Source organism: Netta rufina (genome assembly GCF_964035555.1).
Source record: "Netta rufina genome assembly, chromosome: 6".
NCBI classification, from domain to species: domain Eukaryota; kingdom Metazoa; phylum Chordata; class Aves; order Anseriformes; family Anatidae; genus Netta; species Netta rufina.
Genome location: NC_140129.1, coordinates 21,801,253 through 21,823,532, shown reverse-complemented (window position 1 = coordinate 21,823,532; position 22,280 = coordinate 21,801,253). Strand labels below are relative to the sequence as shown.

Below are 22,280 nucleotides of genomic sequence, written 5' to 3'. Positions count from 1 at the left end.
AGAGGTAAATGAGAAGCAGGCACCTGAAAACCCTCTTTCACAATTCCAATGGTTTGCATTATTACCCCTTTTATTGAGAGCAGCACAATAGTGGAAGCTGAGGTGAATGCAAGCAAAAAGTCCTTTCAATACTGGAAATCACTTTTGGGTGCAAACTTACTGATGCAAAATGTTTCACATCTCTATTTGTCCTAGTACAGCCAAGTTCTCCATGTTAAAACAGGAATGTTATTAAATTTGCCATAGGCCAAAAAAAATCCTCTTTCTGCAGTCAGACACACCTGTACCACAGTACATGGACTCTGGTTAAAAGAGCATTGTGTGTACAATTGTTTGGCAGAATTTCAGCTGGTTCTTCATCGCAATTTTAGGAGGGGTGTGGAATGGATGTTGAAGCCTGTTTCAGGTTTCAATGTTGCAGAATGCTTTTCCTCACGCTTATGGAATCTTCTAATCATTTTTCCTTAAAAAAAGCCCCTCATCACCCACAGCCTCTACAGATACTATACTGAGGAAGGACAACTCCTGCCCACAGCAGAGTTGGCAAGGGAAAGAGGAAAAAAAGGATCTGAGTCATCACCTCTCTTTTCTTCACAGTACCATTCCTGTACCTTGACTGCTAAGACTACACGGGTCATCATCTTTATTAGAAAATGATAAATAGCCACATAAGTTTTGTCTGTGGTTTTTCAAGTAGCTATAGACTTCTTGAATTCTGAAAAGAACTTTATGAATTATATTTTTTAAAAACACTTGCAAGCTACTGTGTCAGTAGCCAATGCCTATAGGTATTTCCCACAGAATCGTAAAACAAATTTCACACACTATGCAAAATAAATGAAATTCAATATTATTCACAATTGTGCATTGGAAAAAACAGCTTAGTAAAAATACATGCATATATATGCAAGCAAACAAGCAAGAAACAAACAAGACAAACTCAGGTAGAATAGATCAAGTTAACATCAAAGTGACTGAAAAATATGATACTTGCTTAATCTTAACTTGTTTTTAAAATGGCTTGTAGTTAGTGACAAATAGAAGCAATACTACAGTGCCTTATGTACTGCTCTTACTGTCTGAAGGCAACAACTAGTTAAGCACAGTTATACCCTTTCTGGGAAAATGAATCTTCCTATCCACAGTAGAAATAATGGGAGGCCTACAGGCCTCAGACAGGCTGTTGCAGTGCTAAACTGAAATAAAACCTCACATATTTGAAACAGAGTATTCTAATATTTGACCAGCAACTGAGAGATTTTGATCCTATACAATCAAAAATTTTCATTAAAAAACAAAAAAACCCTCACAGCCACCCACCACACATCATTTGCTTTTATTCAAGTTTAAAGTGCAAAAAGGAAGACAAAAAAACCTCATGAGTTCCTTAACTTTCTGCAATGAGAAATTATTCTGAAGTACAGAATACAAAATACTAATGCTACATCAAGAAAGCTTTTACATCAAGAAATCTTTTTATGAGACTATCATTAAATTGTCTGGTTACAAATTTAAAACAATAGATTTTTAAAGCCTGCGATACCCAGTGAAGGAAGTACAGGTGCATTTTAGGAGACAGAAAAGAAAAATTAAGCAGCACTTTTTACCTGAGGGAGTGGGGGAAGACAGACTTATTAGGACTGTTAACAAGACATTGAGAAATATCTTACTAGTAATACCAAACAGCAGCAGGAGGCCTTAAGAATTAAGGACCTAACAGAGTTTAATACCTGGAAAAATCAAATCTTCACAACTTCTATTTATCTGCCTGCAAAGGATTGCAGCTAATTCAGATCTAGGATGAAGCTGCTTAGCATGCATCCAAAACCACAGTACTTCAAAACATATAAACACAAATAATTTAATAGGTTCCTGCGGTTTTGAAAGAGACAGTAATTGGCAACTTAAAGATATCTAACTCATTTCAGGAAGATTTCCGATTGCATTTGCACTCTTTGAAAGAAGGGCATATAAAGCTTTCTATGTGCATGCACCAATTTATTCTGCAAAGCCGAACTCTCCTCCCCACCTCCATTTCCATTGTTACATGTAAGTGATCTCACAGCACTTCATGCCAAAGCTTACTACTTTCAGTGTCAGACATTAATATGGCAATTTTGAAGGAAACGCTTTGAGTTCATTGTTACGGATGCAGTGATGAAAACTCACCCTTTTCAGTTTGGCAGCAGCTTCTCCAGAGCGGATTGCAGCCAGCAAGCTCTGGTGGATCTGTTCTGGGTCAGAGCGCTGGACTGTCATCGCAGTTTGTCTCGTAGTGACAGGGGGTGGTTGGTCAGCTGAAGCACCTGACTGTGCCTGACTTTTTTGCTCACTATTCACATTGCTGCTTCTCTGTAAAGAGAGGAAGCAAGAGGAAAAACGTAAAAGACCTTTAATGTTAATAAGTCACAACTAAGTCAACTCACAAGAGGCTGCATCTCAACCTGGGCCACCACTGCAGCATTTGCTTTGTTCAAGATTTCAGAGAGCAGCCATGTTTCCACTATAGCTTTTGGAAACTAATCTTCAATTTATCAGCAACCAAAAAGTTCTAAGATTCATACATTTTTTTGACTTATTAAAATGTTGAAGAAATTCCTCCAAGATCAGAGAGTTTGAGACTCCACAAAGTGATAAGATATGGAAATAATATATTCCAAAAGGAAAAGAAGGAAAAATACTACAATTTTATCATCTGAATTTCTACTAAATGTTAACTAAACTAGATGAAATTTGAGCATTACAACTCGTTGAGACCTGTTTTTGTTTTGCTTTATTTCCCTGATGACTTGACAAGCTATTATTCCAAAATGTCACCACCTCAAATGTAGGCACATTAGACAACACATTGTAGCATATTTAAATATTCTTTAAGCATTGAAGTATCTAACAAAGATCAGTTCCGAAGTATTTCCATATAAAACCATTCATCACCATCACATATGCTAGAATGAGCATTTCTTTTACTCATGTTTTCCTCTGAGAATCTAAATTTAACATATAATTCTTATCCAGAAGCTATCCTGAGAAGTTCAACAATGCATTTTGAACCAAAAGCATAGGTGGTGGCAAGCACTGCTGTATTTTGAAGCTACTGAGCAGAGATTAGCATTGAACTTCCATACCCAAAGAACGCTTATAAAAACAGGAAGGCTGGAACAGTACAGCCTCTTGCCTGCTAAGCCCAGAATCCTATAATACTGCAGATTTGTACAGAACATGCAAGGCAGCCAGCAGTCTTTAGGCGCACGTACACATCTCAGGATTTGTGGATACATCAAGCTGCCATTGTGCAGATGGAACTTATAGGAGACAGAAAGTACCTTTGCCAGAGCAGCTTAAAACAGTTCTCTGAATGATGCCTTATCTATGCACTCACATCATTATGACATCTATGCACTCACAACATTAATATATTGCTGATTAATACATTAGCTGATTTTTATTTTTGTTAGTTTCTTACTTAAGGTAAGTAGTTATGTCAGCAAAATTTTACACCCTTGGTTCAAGTATGTTTCTGACATGATCACTTGAAGCAAAACTCATGCTACCCAAAATTAAAGAAACCAACATGCAGAACCATAAGGAACACATCCTAAGTGCTCTGAACATAAAAATAGGTATACACAGTATAAGTAATTCTGTTTAATTTACTGTTTTTCTTCAAAGTACAAGGGGTGATAATTATGGCAAGAAATAATTATTTCCACTATTCTGAATGAGACTGCTTTCACTTTAGCATTCCTTTTTCCTTATAATTCATTATAATGCTGTGCTACTCCTATGTACCACAAGATGTTTACACTGTTTCAATGCAGAACTTTTTGATAAGCCAGTAGTTCAGTGATTAGGCAGAATAAGTCTCTGCTCTGCTGTAAATGACATTGCAGAAATTCACCAGTCAAGAAATATTAGAAATAAAGTTTACCTTATCCATTAGATTATTTTGTGACCCTCCAGTTATGCTGTGTAAGGAAGGGTTTTTCACTTGAGGGAGGGAGGTAGCTGAGGAGAATTCAGCTGCAGAAGTGGCAGATGAGAGTTCAACAGGAAATTCCTCTCTAGGTGCCTGGCTAGTGATTGTACGTGTCTTGTTGAATGACTGTGACCTTTTGACTGCTGATGAGACAGCAAGAGCAAAAGGGGATGGCCTTGAACTGGAATATGGCTTCGGAACTGCAAAAGTTCTTAGAGTTCTTAGGTTCAACGGTGCTGGTTGGCAGGGGGGAAAACTTGACGGTTTATTGCTTTTAACAGGAGAAGTGGAGGATTCAATTTTTTTCCCATCATCTTTTTCTTCATCTGCTGGAGGAGAGGAACTACTTGTTTTATGTAAAGAAAAAGAGGTTTCATCAGGTGATGATATTCTTTTTTCAACCTCTGTATTTTTAACTTCATTTGGAGTGGAATTAGGAGCACTAACAGTACTTCTGGCAATTGCCGATGTCACATAATGACTTGAAACTCTCCGTTGCATCTGAAGAAAAAAAGAATTAGGCTTTGCTGTAGGACTTAATGCATTTGACTTGTCCTGAGTCCCAGAAGAAGCATTTGTATTATCCGTGTTGAGCATCAGTGGGATACACTGCTTGGAAGGCTCTGTTTCTGTTTGATTGCTCTCAGTAGCAATCTCGGCTCCAGATGTCCCCCCATGTTCAGACATGCTGTTCACTCTGTGCAGCAGATCGTTTGCTGCTGCAGGTTTATTTTGTGAACAAGCCTGTAAATGACCCACACTTTTTGAAAAATGAGAAATTTCAGCTTGCATTGTGAATTCTTTGGGGTCTTCATGCTTTGGAGAGTTGTCAGAAGTAGATAGATCTTGATCTTTACAGTCTGATGCAACTTCTGACTCCCAGCTCCTCATTATTTCTAAGGATTTTGGAGGCACTATTTTATAAGTAGTCATTCCAATTTTTGGTATGTAATCTCTTGTAATTTCATTAGCAGGCTTAGGTTTAGGTTTCATGTCCTGTCTATAAAGAGGGTAACCTTTTATAGGAGAGCCATCTGGAGTTTTTGCAACTGTTTCTGGTGAAGCAATGTTACTGCCATTTGTACAAATGTGAATTTCATCTTTTATGGGAATTACTTTTTCATGTGTAACTTCTTGTCTCTGAAGATTTTGTTCCGTTATAATTTCTTCGTCTGTTTGCATTCCTTGCATCACTCGAAGAAGGGGGCTGTTTATACCTGTATTTTGTTGAGGGACCGGTCCTCTGAATGAGAACGATTCACAATCTTTCATTTCTTTTTGTGTAGTCCTTCCCAAATCGCAAACTGTTGGACCTGTCTGAATTGCAACATCCTGAGTTTTTACTGTGTCCAGGCTGGTTTGATTTGTTTTCTGATCTTGTTTTTCTGGAATCAGTTGAGTATAATTCCTCTGACTTACAGAGATGTCATTTTTAGATGCTTGGCAGTTTGATAGTCTGTCAACTTCAAGCTTGCTATTTTCTCTAAAATCTACTGCTTTAATTTCTGCTGTCTGATGTTCTCTCCCATCTTCGTTTGTTGGAAGGAGTTTTGTGTCACTGTAATCTTTAAGTTAGAGAGATTCCGTAAATTAATATAGATGCAGTTATACAGACTAATATTAATATTTTCCTTAATGCTTTTAAAAGCTGGTTAAAGAAATACTTATACTTGACTGATATTGCCAAATAATTATATTCGTACTCAGGTATTCTTCTTTACTTAACATGTAACTAAGTAAGGAAGTTAACAGGCTTCTGTTCATACTGTCATGCATGACCTTTAAAAATATATTCTAGAGTCACTTAAGACATGCTAACAACTTTCAGTTGACTATACAGGTATCAGTGACCTGAGCTCAAAGTCTACGCAGTATTAAGTTAGATCCAATTTTTATTTAGTTCCATCTTTGTAGTGTCTGTTCTATGGTTTTAACATTAAAAATGTTACTTGTTAACTCTACCTTGTGTATTTGTAAAAGGGGACAATTGGAAAACACTAAAACCTCCTTCCCTCTCCTAAGCAATGCTCCACCCACACTGCCCTACAACAGTACAGCTTTGACTACTGCTGGAGGAATAAAAAACAAAACAAAAAAAACAACCCGCAGCCAATTTTCATAACCTCATCTCAAAGAGGATATGCCAGAGCTAGAGGAAGTATAAAGAAAATAATCCAATGATAGCAATTCAAATGTGATGGTATTATGAGCGTTTTCAAAGGAAACAAAGAGTTTTCTTCAAAATTGTTTTGAGTATTAAAAATGAGTGGGAACTACTCACCATGATTTTTATTTTGATCCAAAATTTTAAGCTTCCTATCTTTCTCGAACGCAGCTTGCTCAATGCTTATCTTAGTCTGTAGTTCTCTGCAAAGCACAACAGTATATTAAATATGCTGGTATCATTCATTTCAGTAAACAGAAGAAAAGATGCAAGAGAACTGGCAATATTCTCCAAACACAGATGGACAAAATAGAATCACTCTGCCAAACACTGGAGTACCCAACAGAATCATTTATTTATTTATTTTAAATGAGAGGAAATGCTGCTATGATATTTCACCGAAATGACATGCAGCTTCACTCTCTTCTGTGTAACGTGATCAGTTTTCCTTTCCCTTCTTCCTCTCCTTTTGTTTACTCATTCACTTTTAACAAGGCTCTATCCACTAACAACTCAAGTTTAGTGGAGCCACTAAGGTAATGCTTTATCTTTCATTTAATGATGTTCCTAGCACGAAGTCTTATGACACCCCCAACATTTAGAATCTGTCTTTAGTTTTGTTTCCGACAGAATATGAAGTCACATGAGATGCTGACTGCATATGAACTGTGCAGTATAGACTTCAAGATAGTAACGAAAAACTTTCTGTTCCTTGCAAGAAATGTCTTGAGAACAACAAATAAATATGCATAAAACATGTTACTTGCATACTAAACATTTTGCCAATGCATACAATGTCTGCCTCTGATCAGAGGGGACAAAAGAACTCCACAAATGCTGAAAAAAAAAAAAAACAAAAAACAAAAAACTTTGTTTTCAGGAAATATTAAATATCTGACTTCAAAAGGCAAATGAAAAACGCCAAAATAGTGTAAATTTCTCTTTTAGAATACTTCATTTTCTCTTTTAAAAATATTAGAACTTCAAACTTCTGTATGTTTGAGATACTTTTATTTTCTGTAGTACTAACACTGGCATTATGAAGATTCCATTTCATTTGCCACATCAAATGCATTAGTTATCAGGAACTACTGCTGTGAGCTGAAACATCTGTTTTGAGTATTTAAAAAAAATAAATTCCTCAATAAGCATCCATCCTCATGTTGCCTGTACAGTCCAAAACATGCTCTAAGCGTTCAATAACCACTAAACAGAAGCATACACGCTCAAAATTTTTGTTGGAAGTACATTAAAGCTCAGTCCTGCCCTCTGTACTCTTGCTTATCTCCATTCCCTTGAACATAGCTGAGGGACAGAATGACAAGTACTTGCAACAGGCTGAACTGTTTAAAAACAAAGAAAATTGCCAAATGTCATAGAGCATTACAGGAATCAGACCTTTTGACTGAAATACTATACATACCCCAGGTTTGATTAAAAAACATCTTCAAAGTCACTAGATCCAATGTTAAGTTTGAATTACCAGATTTCCAGAAACAATGTCAGAGAAACCCTACTCCTCATTTTCAACACTGTAGTATTTCATGAAGAAAAGGATTTCCAAACTCTGAAGTTACAGCACAGTGCATAACTAGGTGATGTTCAACAGTATTATAGACCACAAAAGGCCTATACAAGTTAGTTGTGGGGTGGGAGTGATGAAATATCCCCTGGACAACTGGCCAAATAGGCACAATAATTCAGGTCTCGATAATCTGCAAGAATTTAAAAATAACATTTGGTGGATCCACCAGCTCAGTTCCTCAAAGAGCAGACACACCCAAGCAATTTGTGCAGTATTTCTCAGGACAGAACATCAAAGATTTTTGCAAAGCCCCACCTGGCACTGAACTGACAAAAAGACCCTAGAAATACAAGTCAAAGCTCTCTGCATTACCTTCAAAGTTCTTGGCTACTATAGCATTCACACATTTTGGCCTCGGTACAGTAATTGAAACAGTTCTTTCAGTTTAAATTGGGAACAGTAGCCAGCTGAGTTGCCCCAGGGAACAACAGAAATAGTGAATTACATTAATGCAATGGGACTTCTCTGGACAATCAACATTCATTTCAAGCAGGCACTAACTCATGTTGGGAACCTGCTGAGTCAGGTAGTTTAACAAACATGCTAAAGGGCAAAGTTACAACATCACCAGAAGGGAAAATGAGTGGTTAAGGAAAGTAATATGTTAATTCTTGTTTGTCCTGAGAGAAGACAGATCAAGACAGGTCAAGACAACTGGCTAATATATTAAGAAAACAAAACAAATTGTAGAGCAATAGGTAACAGATAAACAATAGAAGCATGCCTAGAACCGAAATGGCCAATATACCTGTTTTCCCCCCAACTGTAAGAATGATCTTGCAAATTCTCTTTAAATGAATCAAATCACATTTCCTGCCCCGCTTCTCACCTCCTTCCCCCCAGCACACTGCACTGCTCTAGTAATTATGTTTAAAACTTTTATGTTTAAAAGATGGGTTCAGCTTTTCTGGGATCTGGATGTTTTAGTAGTAAGGAAAGGAAGGCTTAAACAGAACACCCAGCACAACAGTCATTTTTGTTGAAAGGCTTCATGAATTACTGTGTCCAGAAGAGTGCTACAATGAAAGCTAAGCATATTAAGCTCATTCCTCTCTCACAATTCTCTATTCTGTGCTCCACAATGAAACAGCACTCTACATTTTATTTGCCTCCCCCATTCCCTCCCCAGTGCTCCTTTCTTTGTCACAAAGCGTACTTACTTGCCATCTGTGCTCATATTTTCTTGTTTTTCTTCCTTGAAGCTTTGTGAGTTGTCTACAGAAACAGTGCCAGGAACAAGAGCTGATGAAGCAGGATCATTTTTTTCAGTTTCCAGTTGTACCTCAGTAAAGCTGAAGGCTGCAGTAATCTCTCCTGTCCTGAGAGAGGTATCCGTACTTTCACTTTCCTCTCCCTGTTGCACGCTCATCTCTTCCTTTTCATCAATTTCTTCCAGGCTGTATTCTGTGGTCCTTACACCTACACTCACAGAAAGAAAGGAAAAAAAAAAAAAAAAAACAAATACCAACCCACAAATATCAGTTCAGGGTGCAGATACAAAAGAGACCGTGAAGTCAGCCTAAGTAGTTTGAAGAAGGAAAATTGAGACTTCTCTTAATTCAGGGGGTGGGGTGGTAAGGACTCATTCAGATTTAATTTCACAGTATTTTCTAGTTCTTTCCAATTCTCTTTTTACATGAAAATATACTTACCACCATGCTACTGTTCATCTGTTTCTGCATCTGTAACTACTGCATAATGTTGTCTTTTGTTTAAGCCAAGCATTGAAGTAGTATAGATCAAAATATATTTAACAATGTCATAAGCCCAAATTTCATGGAGGTAGAGAGTTTATTTTTCCCAGAGTTCTTACCATTTCCATTACCTCTCCAATGAGGCTTAGAATAAATGATTCCATTAGATCAGAGTAAGTATGTTAGAGACCAAATCTCAGCTTATTCCACATTTTGAACAAGATTGCTCACCACTATCAAAGTTTTCCCACAATCATCCCAAGGGTATTAAAACATAGCTAGATGTGTCTTGTGCACTGCCCTATGTTACAGTAGAAGTACATGAACAATAATATTAAAAAAATACATGTTGATCTATTAAAATAAAATTTTCAGCCAAAGCATAGTTAAAAAGGTTTAGTTACTGGTTTAGGACACGTATAAGCCAGCATACCTACAGTCAGACTAATAAACCCACTTATTTTTCCAGAGGGACTAACTGTATCTGGCTTTACTTTCATGTCAGGAATCTTCCTATAACAAGATGTTGATTGACAAATATTAGTAAGTGCACCATACAATTTACCTCTTGGCTTTGCAACTTGCATTCTACAACACCAAGAAAATAATAATTCCATCTATATAGTAAAATATGGTGCCATGGCAAGTTACTGGAAACAGAGCCATATAAGCAGTGGACTCTGCCTGACCTGAAGAAGGTATTCCCGTTAGCTTTGCATGTGCCAATACCTATTAGGCACAGGCCTTGCAATTGGCCTTTTAGACTTCAGTAAAAGTTGTATCAGTAAATTTCAAAGTGTAAAACAACCCTACACAAAGGCAAAGAATTGAAACAAAATACCACCTTGAAGTAAACAGAAGTCTACAGATGTACTATTATAGAAACATAACAGAGAACTCTGAGACCTGGAGAAATTCTCTATTCAGAATAGAAATTTTGCTTTTTCCAGTAGGGTCATTGGTACAGAGTTCAGTACTACAGTTGCAGAACAAATACAAAAGCTAAACATTTTACTATTGAATTCTAGTTAGTTTTTTATATTGCTCTCTAGTACTAATGCTTGGCAGCTGCAGATTCAGCAACATGATCAACACGTGTCACATTGCTGAATGCAGAGGTGATCTAGATGCCCACAGAAAAAGGAGCAAGACTGCAAAATGGTGCAGATGAACTCTTTCCATGTCACTTAAACACGTGAAGACAAATATGCCATGCTTTTATCAAAGAGATTCCTCAAGACTTTACAAGTAAGAGTAAGCTCCTTCTCTTCCTCCCGCCCCCCCCGCCCCATCTCCATTTGGGGCAAAATCATACAAGGTGCCTAATACTTTGGAAAGGATTTTAGTGATCAAATGCTGGCAGACATCAAATCTGCTGAGACTATTGCACGATCTGTAACCAACTCTCAAGATCACATCATTTACACAGATGAGAACTTTCTTGAAAATGAGTGAACACTATCACAGTTAACAAGTGGCCTTGTAGTATCTCCATCCCACAAATGCCATGAACCTGAGTCACCAACAGCCAGAGGAACAAAGACTAAGACCTTCAGTCTAATACTCTGTGGAAACCTGAATTATACAACAAAGCACAGCCAGGCCTTCTGACAAGACAAACGGAAACATTGCTATGGCTTTGTGCCCAGTCACTGCAGTCATCTCTGTCACTTTTCCTCTGGAGAAATATAATGGCTAAGTTGTACACTAAGTTTCCATTACTGTACTGATGGGATGGAAAGTTAGCTTGGGTTGGCAGGAGACATTGCGGGCTTTCCTCCTACACAGAAGTTCATCCTTTCTGTGCTAGAAACACTTCCAAGCTTGGACTGGGCTAACCTGAACTACAAATGTATAATTCCAAACAAACAATTCTCACACTTCATAATCAGTGCTCTACTGTATTATCAGCAGAACACCAAACTTGCTTAAGGTTAGTTTCAACTAGTGGTTTTTAATCTGTGACTGTTACTACGAGACCTGGGCCACCAGTGCTACTACAGAAAAACAGTATGAATGACTTTGATACATAAACAACGTGTAACAGCCATTCTTCATTTACATTACCCAGAGGAACAGTTCAGATCTTTTGACTTGTTTCTAAACCCTCCATGTAGAGTTTTTATATGCAACATGTCACTAGGAATTACTTAGGGCAACACCAGCTACATATTGCACCCTAATTGCCTATATACTCTATATGTAAATACATATAGAATATAAACAACATTTTTGTCTGCGAGTAATTTATCCTCCATGAACATTAGTCACTGAGTTTCAAATAGTCCTAAAAGAATGTTATTAAAACCTACAGGGCTACACTGTGAAGAAATACCTTACGACTGATAAACCAACTGCAAGTGTCCTTTGAGTCAGTAAGAATACTCTCTGAACAACGGACAATAGGCTGATGCTGCTTTCTGAGCCTGTATGCTTGTAAATACCAAAGCCAAAAAGCCTGACTACATCATGTAAATCTGTCAGTAATTTTACTCAGCCCTATACTCCTTAAGAAAGTTTTAAGAGATTCTGTAACCAAGATGATGATATCAAGGGATTCATTTAATGGAAGCTATTGAAAAGAAAAAAGCTACAGATTTTTAATCCATTTCACCCTTTCCCCTAGGAAAAAAAAAAAAGGACTGATCATTAATTAAGCTTTGGGAAGGGGAACAAAAATCATAACTGAGGGTAAATTGTTGTTTATAATCCCAAATGTTCAAATTAAATTAATTCTCTCAATGTTTATTCTAGTTGATGTATGCCTTCAAATCACTTTTGTCAAGGTACAGTCTGTTTTCACAATAGAAATGTTGCCTATTCAAAAGCTTATAGCATAGTTCCAATTAACGTACATGGCTCTACTAGCTACGAACTACTAAGACAACAAATATTTATTGAATGCTTGTAATGGTTCATTATAGGGCAGAAGGTAGCACTATATTCACAGCTTAAAAAATGATTTACTTATTTGCTAAAGGAGCAACGCATAACAGAACTGCTTTGGGAATGCCAATCACAGCTGATCAAAAACTCCATGCTTCTAGAAGCCTGACACTCAAAGCAGTATTAATCCAAATGGAAGGAACTACATTAACATGTAATGTTAAAATTATGTCCAATTTAACAATTACATACATACTGAAATATTTTACCTTATCTATATAAAACTGTGCCCAAGTTTGATGCATAATTTTCAGACTAGGAATAAGACAAGTACAGTGAAATTGATTTTGCTGCTGGTGAATACCGGCTCTCAAAGCATGATAGACTTCGCTAAGAGGACTCTTTATAAACAGGCCTCTGGACGGTTTCAGAGATGCCACCAGAGAGCAGCAGCATCCCGGGGGTGGGGGAGGCAGAACTGGACAGGATGATGAGTCTGTGTTATGTGACATTGAAAAAAAACACACTGCATGACATGGTCAACAAAGGACATTGCAAGAATGCAAGACAACATCACAAGCAGAACTACAGAATGAAAGCTGTTACTAACCATGGAGGTAAATCCCAGGGCTCAACACAGACCGTTCTAAACCCAGTGAGAATGATTTATTTTTTTTTCTATTTCTTTCCATTACAAATTATTTAATTACAAAAATTAAATACCTCAAGCAGAGGTTACTAAATCTACAGAAAAGTGAATGAGGTATTTCTATGAAGCTCAGAGCTGCTATCTATGCAATACTTAAGACAGTACAGTGATGGGAAATGCAGAAATTCAATCTACATTCTTAAAATAGAAACAAGCTCAAGAAAACAAAAAACTTGATATTAAATCATAGCATGGTAACTTTGCTTTTTATCTTAGAAGCATCATGTGGAAAAGAACACAGTTTTCAACACAGGAAATTAAGCACTAATAAATATCATTATCACTTAGAATTAGAAGTGACTATCCGTCTTCATCTACTACAGTAACTAGAAAGAGTTAACAACTTCATTGTATCTTGAACATCAGGCTACACAATGTAGGTTAATACTTCCTATTTATTAAGAATATTTTATTCTTCCAAAGACTTTTCTCACTATTTTTTCTATTAAATGTCTTTTCTGGCAATTTACATAAGTTGCCCTACACACTAATTGAGACCAAATCTACTTATTACAGATCTTACCATTTGTGTTTTTTTTTTCCCCCTTTGCCAGAGATCTAAGGTAGCAGATGACATTTTCTATTCTTGTGGTGCATTTGCTTGTTTGCTTTTACCATTCCAACCAATTTTACTGGCACCTCCAATTAACTACCTGGAAAACTAATGCTTTAGAGTTTCTGTCAACTAGCAGAGTAACTGTGCGTTTAGCTTCATACACTGCTCGTGACATTCCATGTGCTTAGTGTTTATGTTTCTCATTCTTAGTAAAATACACTGACGAGTGATTTTTCCATACTACACTGGTATTGATTATTCTAAAAACTTTTGCAAATTTTAAGACTCCTAGGTGTTGTATATTGTATTTGAACCCTACAGTCAGACACTTACCAAAAGCAGTACTTAAAGTTCTCCTGTTTGCACTGTTAAGACTTTAAATTAATAAGTAGTGTTCTGCAGGTATAGAACTGTATTTTACTGTAAACAACTACACATTTCTGTATCATATTTTTTCCACAACACCCAATAAATCACTTAAATTATAATCAATATCCATGCGTACAATTTACGTTTATGTTTATAACTTATGTTTTAAAGGTTGTTCAGATGCAACCAGGCACAGATTTGCTGCTACCCCTAGGTTACGCAGGTCAAGGGCAGCACAGCAGTGGGTTCTGAAAACAAGACTGGGCTTTGGATTTTGAAAGGTCTGTTATAAGACATACAAAAATCACTGAAGTTCTAGCTTGTTCTTGCCTTGTCTCATTGGGGGTTAAGAGGGAAAATAGGGATATTGTTTAGTTTCTTAAAATGTGGAGCACAGAAACCAATAGAAAACGTATTGTACATGTTTCTGTAGACAGTGAAGATAAAACACCAGTATTTTAGAAAGCGTTATTCGTACTTCAATGGAAAAGGTAATTGATTTGAGTCACTAAAATCAGTCCTATACTCAAGACGTATCCACAGTAAAATAATTTATTACTATGAATTTATGGCAGTTTACTATGAAGCAGATTTTACCAATGTATTTGGAAAAAAAACCAACCTGTTTCAGACAGCATTTCAGTGGTTCTTTCTTCCACTTTGGTGGGGGTTGATTCTCTTGACTCTGTTACTGCAAAAAGTCAAGTAATAAGCTTTTTTTGTGAGAAGTATTACCTCTCAATTTCTACACCAGTGGAAGATCCAGATAAAATGTTGTGATCTGCCTTACTGGTGAGTTCCTCAAGAAATATACCTTCTCTTAAGCAACCACTGCTTGACACATTTCTCAGATATTTTTAATATCAACTGTTAGGTATTTTTCAACCTGAGAGAACTTAGTTTTTGATCAGAGGAATTATAATTATATAAAACCCTTCCTCTAAATTCTTTTTCTCATTACGTAGTCTATTAATCTCCCTCTAACTATAACTAGCTTTATATTATTTCTTATTTCCTGACCTTCATGCCCTAAAACTTGCCTTTCTTTGAGGGGCCAATCTCAAAGTAGCATTACCAATCCCTATAATATGAAGATGTTTGGCATACAGAACCTTTACTTTAAGTCCTTATCTCATAGGGTGGTATTTCTTTCATGTTTAGCCAAATTGCCATATTTTCTGTTGCCTCCCAATTAAAGAGTATAAAAAGATTACCAGTCTCATTACTGCTTTCACTTTGATCTTCTGGTGTTCTAGAGGGTGGTGAGGGTGCTTTGCGCTTCATCCTCCGTAAAGAGTTCACAGAAGCAGTGTCACTGAGTGGCAGAGAACCTTTTCTTACTAATCCTGGAGGGGCCTAAGAAGGGAGACAGGGCAGAAAAAAATTATTAGCAATTAAAGCCAACAAAATAGCTCTAGTAATTACTCTCCAAAAGTATTTATAATATATATTCATGCAGGAGAGAGTGTCTACCTATTACCAGATATATTATGTTTCTCATCTTAATTCTTACAATTAAAAACTATATAGAGTTTCTAGAGTAATTGAATATATTCACAGAGGTCCAAGACACAGCAGTAAATTGGTTGTTATATGTAGTAACAGAGAATTCGTATTCTTTATGCCCTAAGGCCATTCTACAAAACCCAAATAAATCTTCTCTAAAAGTAGCTAAAATCACTGTGGAAAAAAGCTTCAGCTACAGGCAACTGAAATGACATGACACGTTTCCTTCAACAACATTCCTAATTGGATTGCATATATAATGATTAGGATTTTGCTTCTCTACTTGAAATACTTGGATTTTTATAGAAATTCTTCTAATGCCATCCTTCAAAATTTATATTGGAAAGGATGACTGTCTTACAATAGCTATTCATATTTAATTGTAATAAAGTGTAACAACAATAATTCTAATGCCCACTGATGCTAAATTGCAATAATGCTCTCATATTATTGTAGCAGAAAACAAGAGCTTAATTCACAAATAATCAAAAGCATTTAAAAAAATGGACACAGGTTACCTTATAGAATACCAGATGAATACAGTTCATATGATATAACAGCCCAATTGCATTTTAAATTAATATGTATACGTACATACATATATATATGTATATATATGTGTGTATATATATATACACACACATATATATATATTCCAACTCCAAAAGATGGCAGCTGTAAAATTGCCTGCCGCTCTGAACTGCAGTTTGCCTTATGCTGAAGAAACCCTGAATTTCAAAATCTATTTGAATGATGACATTCAGCACCCTAGCAGTAAAGCGTATTTTGGCTCTGGACACAGCTACCTATTTCTGTAGTAATTACGATCTAGTCTACTCAACAATATAATAGAATCCAGCGACAATGTTCATTGTTTGCTAGAAGGATCCACACAGGAAATAGATGTGGGGATCATCTTCAGAGAATTTTTGTGCTTTAATTAACTAGACCACTTCACAAAGCAGACCATCAGGTAACAGAGGTGACATAAATACACCTACAATTCTCTGTTTCACTGATGATCCTTTCAAAAACATCACTGACAACAGAACTGTTGACCGTGCTAATATCCAGGGAATAAAATACTTCTCTGTCAGGCTACCACTGAAAAAGAAATATACATCTTACAGCAAGAAGGATATTAAAGACAAAAAGCTAGAGTATTTGGTTCTACATAATTAAAACTATCAAGAAAATTACAAGAGAAAAGATATTAGCACAAGTTGTCTGTGAAGCAGTGCTTGGCAGCACCTGTTAGTTCTCAGCAGAATACCTGAATGAATGATGGGGGATAGTGAAAAGCATTCCGAGCTACCCTGGGGATACTCGGTCATCTGTAATGTTGCGTCCCACCTCAGTGTCAGGTGTGACAGATCCCTTAGATACTCTTCTTGCACTGCAAGGAGCAGCAATGTCCAAAATGTTCACACAATTCTTCTACCAGTGATTTTAATGCCAAAGCAAGTAACTAACACCTTTTAGAGGAAAGGGAGGTTCCGTGTTTTAAGGAGAAAAACAAAGCACAAGGTGAAATGTTCTTACAAACAGTAGAAGATATGGACATACCACTCCACTCCTAATTAAAAATACTTGCATGCTTGAATACTTTTTTGACAACTCAGATCCTGGATTAAAACTTAACACAACAAAATCACTTTACACATTAATAGTTTCTCATTCACAGTTCCCAAACAGTTTTAAAAGAAAGTGAATTAATAGTATTCAGCATCTGAATTTTTGCAGGATGGAATGTCAAATAAAATATTACTTCCACAGATGAGGTTGATTTTTTATTTTTTTTTAAATCGTTAAATCGTCTTCCTTGTCGCTGCTGGGCAGTTCCATTTTTCTCCTTTCCATTCTGCACAGAGACACTGCTTCTCTGTTCAAAGGTCTGCACCCTCATCTGCTTTGCACAGACTCCCTCAGCTGACTTGGCTGGCACGGAGTTCTGCGCATACTTGCTCAGCTAAACAGATGTCACCAGAATTCCCCCCTGCACAGAAAGAGAGTGTGTGTAGGGGGGGGAATAATGTTCTCAGCGTAAGAGCACAAATGCTACTAGAAGATTTTTATAAGCCTTTCTACCACCCTTTGCATCCAAAGAAACAAACGATTTGCAAAGAGATTTTGAGAAAGTACTAAATGTTCCAGTTAAGGTTCAAGTGTTGAACAGATTTTCTCAGGAATTATTCAACATATGAATATTAAGAGCTTTCAAATCCTAACAAAGGCTGTAATGTGAAAATAGTACTTTAAACAGATGGAAAAAAAATAATGTTATTAAGACATATCTGACAAAGTTTTGGAATATACATCTGGGTGTTCATGTGTCATACCAACTGCCAATAATAACCAGTGCTTTACCAGTTGCACTTAAATTAAAATTCATGTTAGAATCCCTGAAATAATTAACTGTGGTTGTTCAGAAACAAGAGCAAACACTTTTGCTGTAACTTCCACAACATATGCAGAAGTTCCACTTTTCACACTGTAATCCTTCCCCATCCTGGAACAAACAAGTGGGAACACAAAGCTTTTTAGCCTGAGATGCACACAGACAGATATGTACAGCACCAAATCCCACACCAGCCCAAGCTGACAGTTACAGGGACTAGTGATTCCCAAGTTCCAGCCTCTGTAAGCTATAGCAGATGTGGTGCTGGACTCTTCTAAGCATTTCAAAACAGCAAAAAGGTTGTTAATTAAGCCACAGCAATTTTACAGTTGGAATGGAAGCAAAAACACTGGTATTTGGGAGAGAATGTAGTGGAGCATTTCAGTGTGCGTACTTCACAAAGAGGGTCACTATATACGTATTTTCATATCACCAGTACCTCTTTTAGTCCACAGATAACTAAGTGTAACAGAGGCTCTGCAGTGGAACAGGATAGCAAAGCACGTTGCTAACCATGCTGTTAGTATTTCTTTTTTTCCCTTTATGCAAGCATACAATTTTAATAGGGGAAAACAAACAAACCCACACACCCAGAAAAACATTGTATTTGCTCTTACAACGCCTAATCCACTCAATTTCTGTTACGTGACTTAAGCTCCCGAAAATACCTCAATTTAGCTGAAGTACTATGGAGAAACCAATGTACCTCTGGCCATTTGGAAAGAAAGGACACAAAATATTGAGAAAAAATCAGCTGATAGTATTCTGTCTCCGAACACAATACTACTATTCTCTTCTACAACCTTTTTCTACAACTTTTTCTAAATCATGTACAACTTCTCTAAATTGTTTCCTTGCTAGTACAAAAATGGAAAAAAAAAAAGTGAAGAAGGTTATACACCTGGTATATTGGAAAATACGATGCATGTAGCGTCCACCATCAATTCTGAATTATATCAGAATGGTATCAAATAATCTTCACGCAAACTTCAGTGAGAGCCAACAGGCAGTGCTGAACATTTCATCTCACAGGTAATGCAGGCTCTATTCAAGAGCCCCCCAGGTTCACCATGGTGCTCACTGTACCATTGCCCAACTTCTCCTCCAAAGAGCACAGGCAACTGAGCCTCTGGTATAACTTCTGACGTATGGAACTCATCCTTCTCAGCAATCTTCCAAGTTGATCCATGACAGTGACTAATACATCTTTTTCAGAAACACTTTATGGTTTAGTTGCTTCCTAACCCCCCTCTTTTCCTCCATCTTCTCTTGCTTTTCTAAGGGGTAGACCAGAAATTTCAATTTCTTTCGAAGTTACGGTTGAGTAAATAAAAGCAAGCTGTATTTCTACACTTGAGAAGTTCAATCCATCATTTTAAACCGTAGGTGTTTTGACTAAAAATCTCTATTTAATTGTTCTGACCAAAGCACAGTTTATGTACACTTCTTTACAAAAACTGAAAACAACGTATGGAGACAAACATTCATGAAGAAAAGATATGAAGGTATCATAGTCTAGTTTTTATAAATAAAGCATTCAGAAGAACAGTGGCAATGGCATTTTGGATATAATCAAATGCTTTTCTTTTAAAGAAACATCAGAACTGGAAAACTGCATCTACTTCTACAAAAACTGAGGATATATACATAAGGATATATACATATACACACACACACACACACACATATATATATATATGTATGTATGAATGTATATGTATGTAAATGGCATTATACATTACCACTTTCCGAAAACCCTTGAGAGTCCTCTCCACTTTCAAATGTTTTTAAACTTGCTAGCTCTAAATGCACTTCTGGCAAGAGCCATCTTGCCCAAAACTAGAACTAACAAATAAGTGAGGAATTTTCCATCTGATTTAATGTAGAAATTTACTGGACAAACACGATATTTAAACTGTACAAGTCATCTTCTGCATCTTCCAAAGAATAAACAAATCATGCTAAAAATAAACTTGTAAAAGCCACACCCTCACAGCCATCATACTAATTTCTCACCTAATAATAGGAACTATCTATCTTCAAAACCTAATTCCATAATCATTCTGAAATTAAGACAAAAAACAATCCAACCAGAATGTAACTGCTCATACAAAGAGAAAGCAGTTTCTTTCTTAAGGGAAGGGATGAAGCTGTAGGAGGTAAATGTTAAACCCTTTTTCATATTGTGAGAAATTGGACTACAATACACTGTGAGTTTGAAGAAAGACAACAGTGAGAACACTGTTCCCTTCAAGTTGGCTCGTTTCACTGTTGTCTGATGTTACTACTTTGGCATGTTTCTGTCAAAACCAGCCAAACAGTTTATCCAGGCAAAATTGACATTTCACTTTGTCTTCCTTGTGGACGTTACAAAGGAGTTTTGTCCATAATAAGGCACACGTGGAAGGTCATCCTGGTCCAGAAAAGAACTGAGGTATGTATCCAGTTTGCCAAATAAACTGAAGGCTTCAGAACTAAGGCATTCTTAAATGCAATACGATTTGCAATTAAATGCTTTGAATAATACAGAAGCAGATAAAAAGTAACCCCTTAAAAAAATTACATTTTAAGTTTTGTAAATTCATATAACAGGACGCTGTAAAACTCCCATGAAAAGTAACAATAAAACCCTCAGTCAGTCTAAAGAGCCTAGCAAACACACCAGTCAGTCAAAAGAGCAACCACTTTAAATTACAGCAGCAGGATGCACATTTTCAACAATGGGGAATACAAGAGCAAGTTTCTATATTATTTACAATGAAATAATCGTAGTCTAGTGTGACCATTGTACTTGCTGCATTACTGACAAATGAATTGGACTAAAATGGTATTATTTGGCCACTTAGGCTTAAGAAACTATTGATGCACATGCTACGGCTGAAAAATGCTGTGCAACTATCAAAACTAACTTTATTCTCTAAAGCTTATGTCTCATTTCAAATTCTGTATTTAGGATATAAATTCATGGACTACAGACTAATTCTTACCGTGCAGTTAAATAGTGCCCAATCTCATTTATAAAGCTGCAAATCCTACAGATGACATTTTATTTAGATAAAACAATTTTACATTGTCTCTCACCTAACACTTTATATTTTTAAGGGAACTGTCCTTTATTTTACAGTTAAATGAAACCAGAAGCCAGAGGTTCTTTTTTGTTTGTTTTAGAAACTTCAGTGGAAGCTCTAAGAAAAACAAGCTTCCAAACCTTCCCCTGGCCAACATTACTCAGGTAGCGCTCAATCTCACAGCCAAACAAGTATCTTTTGGTGGGTTTATGTTAGTCAGGTAGGCCTATCAGATTTTTTCTGTCCTCCCAATTATGGACGCATGGTTTTGAAAATCAAGACTCTCATTCACCCATGTGAAACAGAAAAGTCTAGGTGGGATAGGACTTCTGGACATCATTCAGTCCAACCCTCTGTTGAAAGAAGGATCTTAGATTAGATTATTGCAGGAACCTGCCAACGCACATCTTCATTATTTCCAGTAAGGGACCTTCTATCACTTCTCTGAAAAACCTTTTCCAACATTAAATTGTTTTCACAATGGAGAATTTTCTTCTTATACCTGAATGAAACTTTCTCTGAAGCAACTAATGCCTGTAGACCCTCATCCTGCCACCTAAGCAACAGAATACCTCTACATTCCTTATAATACCTTCTGAGCATCAGAACAGTGTGATTAGATCCTATCTGAGCCTTAATTCCAGATGGTTGTGATCTCCCTGAATGGTGGTTCTTCTGGCATACCTATCTTTCTCCTCCCAGTTTGGTGTCAACTACAAGTTTGTTGAGAGTGCATTCAACTGCATCATCTGGGTTGTTTATTATGATATTTAACAGTATTAGACATACTATGAGCTCCTCAGGAGCTGCACCACACCAATCCGGCTGAACCATTAACCATTTGAAGTGTTTAGTAGGTTTTCATCCTATCTTGAGTTTCTTCTGTCTAATCCATACCTTACCAATTTGTTAAAATAAATAAATAAATAAAAAGAAACATCAGCATTGCTGACAACTGTGTCAAAGTGGAGATAAGTGATCCTGTCCCTCGGCCTTGTACTTGTGCTTTCTACTAACATACAAGCCTTCATATTATTCTTGAAACCTCTTGTCATTCCAAGCTCCAGGCTTGCCTTTACATTCCTGTCTACATCTAGGTACGTCCAATAAGCCTTTCTGGCCTAAGCTCTTTAGGAATTGTTCTGTCCCCTTTCCATCCCTCACATTTTTGCACTTGAGTTCTACCAGCAGCTCTCTGTTTAACCAAGATGGTTTAATTTTTATGTGTTCTCCTTTTCCCACATAGGAGAATGGTCCACTTTTGTGCTGCAGGGAGGCTGTCTCTGAAAATCTCTCAGCACTGCTCCAGAGCAGCTTTGTCCTCCCAAGGAAGTCTCCCATTAGGTACTTCCTAAGTGGTCCCTCATCA

At 36.8% G+C, this 22,280-nt stretch overlaps 1 protein-coding gene across 2 annotated transcripts in view; it reads right to left on the bottom strand.

Moving 5' to 3' along the window:
• COBLL1 (cordon-bleu WH2 repeat protein like 1) overlaps positions 1-22,280 on the bottom strand; it is an 81,924-nt gene that overhangs the window by 3,281 nt on the left and 56,363 nt on the right. For both annotated transcript variants that reach the window (XM_084288823.1, XM_084288824.1), the window contains 6 exons: positions 15,154-15,295; positions 14,562-14,630; positions 8,886-9,144; positions 6,258-6,343; positions 3,929-5,541; positions 2,170-2,352 (listed from right to left, as the gene is read on the bottom strand). In XM_084288823.1, the coding sequence (XP_084144949.1) occupies positions 2,170-2,352; positions 3,929-5,541; positions 6,258-6,343; positions 8,886-9,144; positions 14,562-14,630; positions 15,154-15,295 (2,352 nt within the window). The remainder of the gene's footprint in view (positions 1-2,169; positions 2,353-3,928; positions 5,542-6,257; positions 6,344-8,885; positions 9,145-14,561; positions 14,631-15,153; positions 15,296-22,280) is intronic.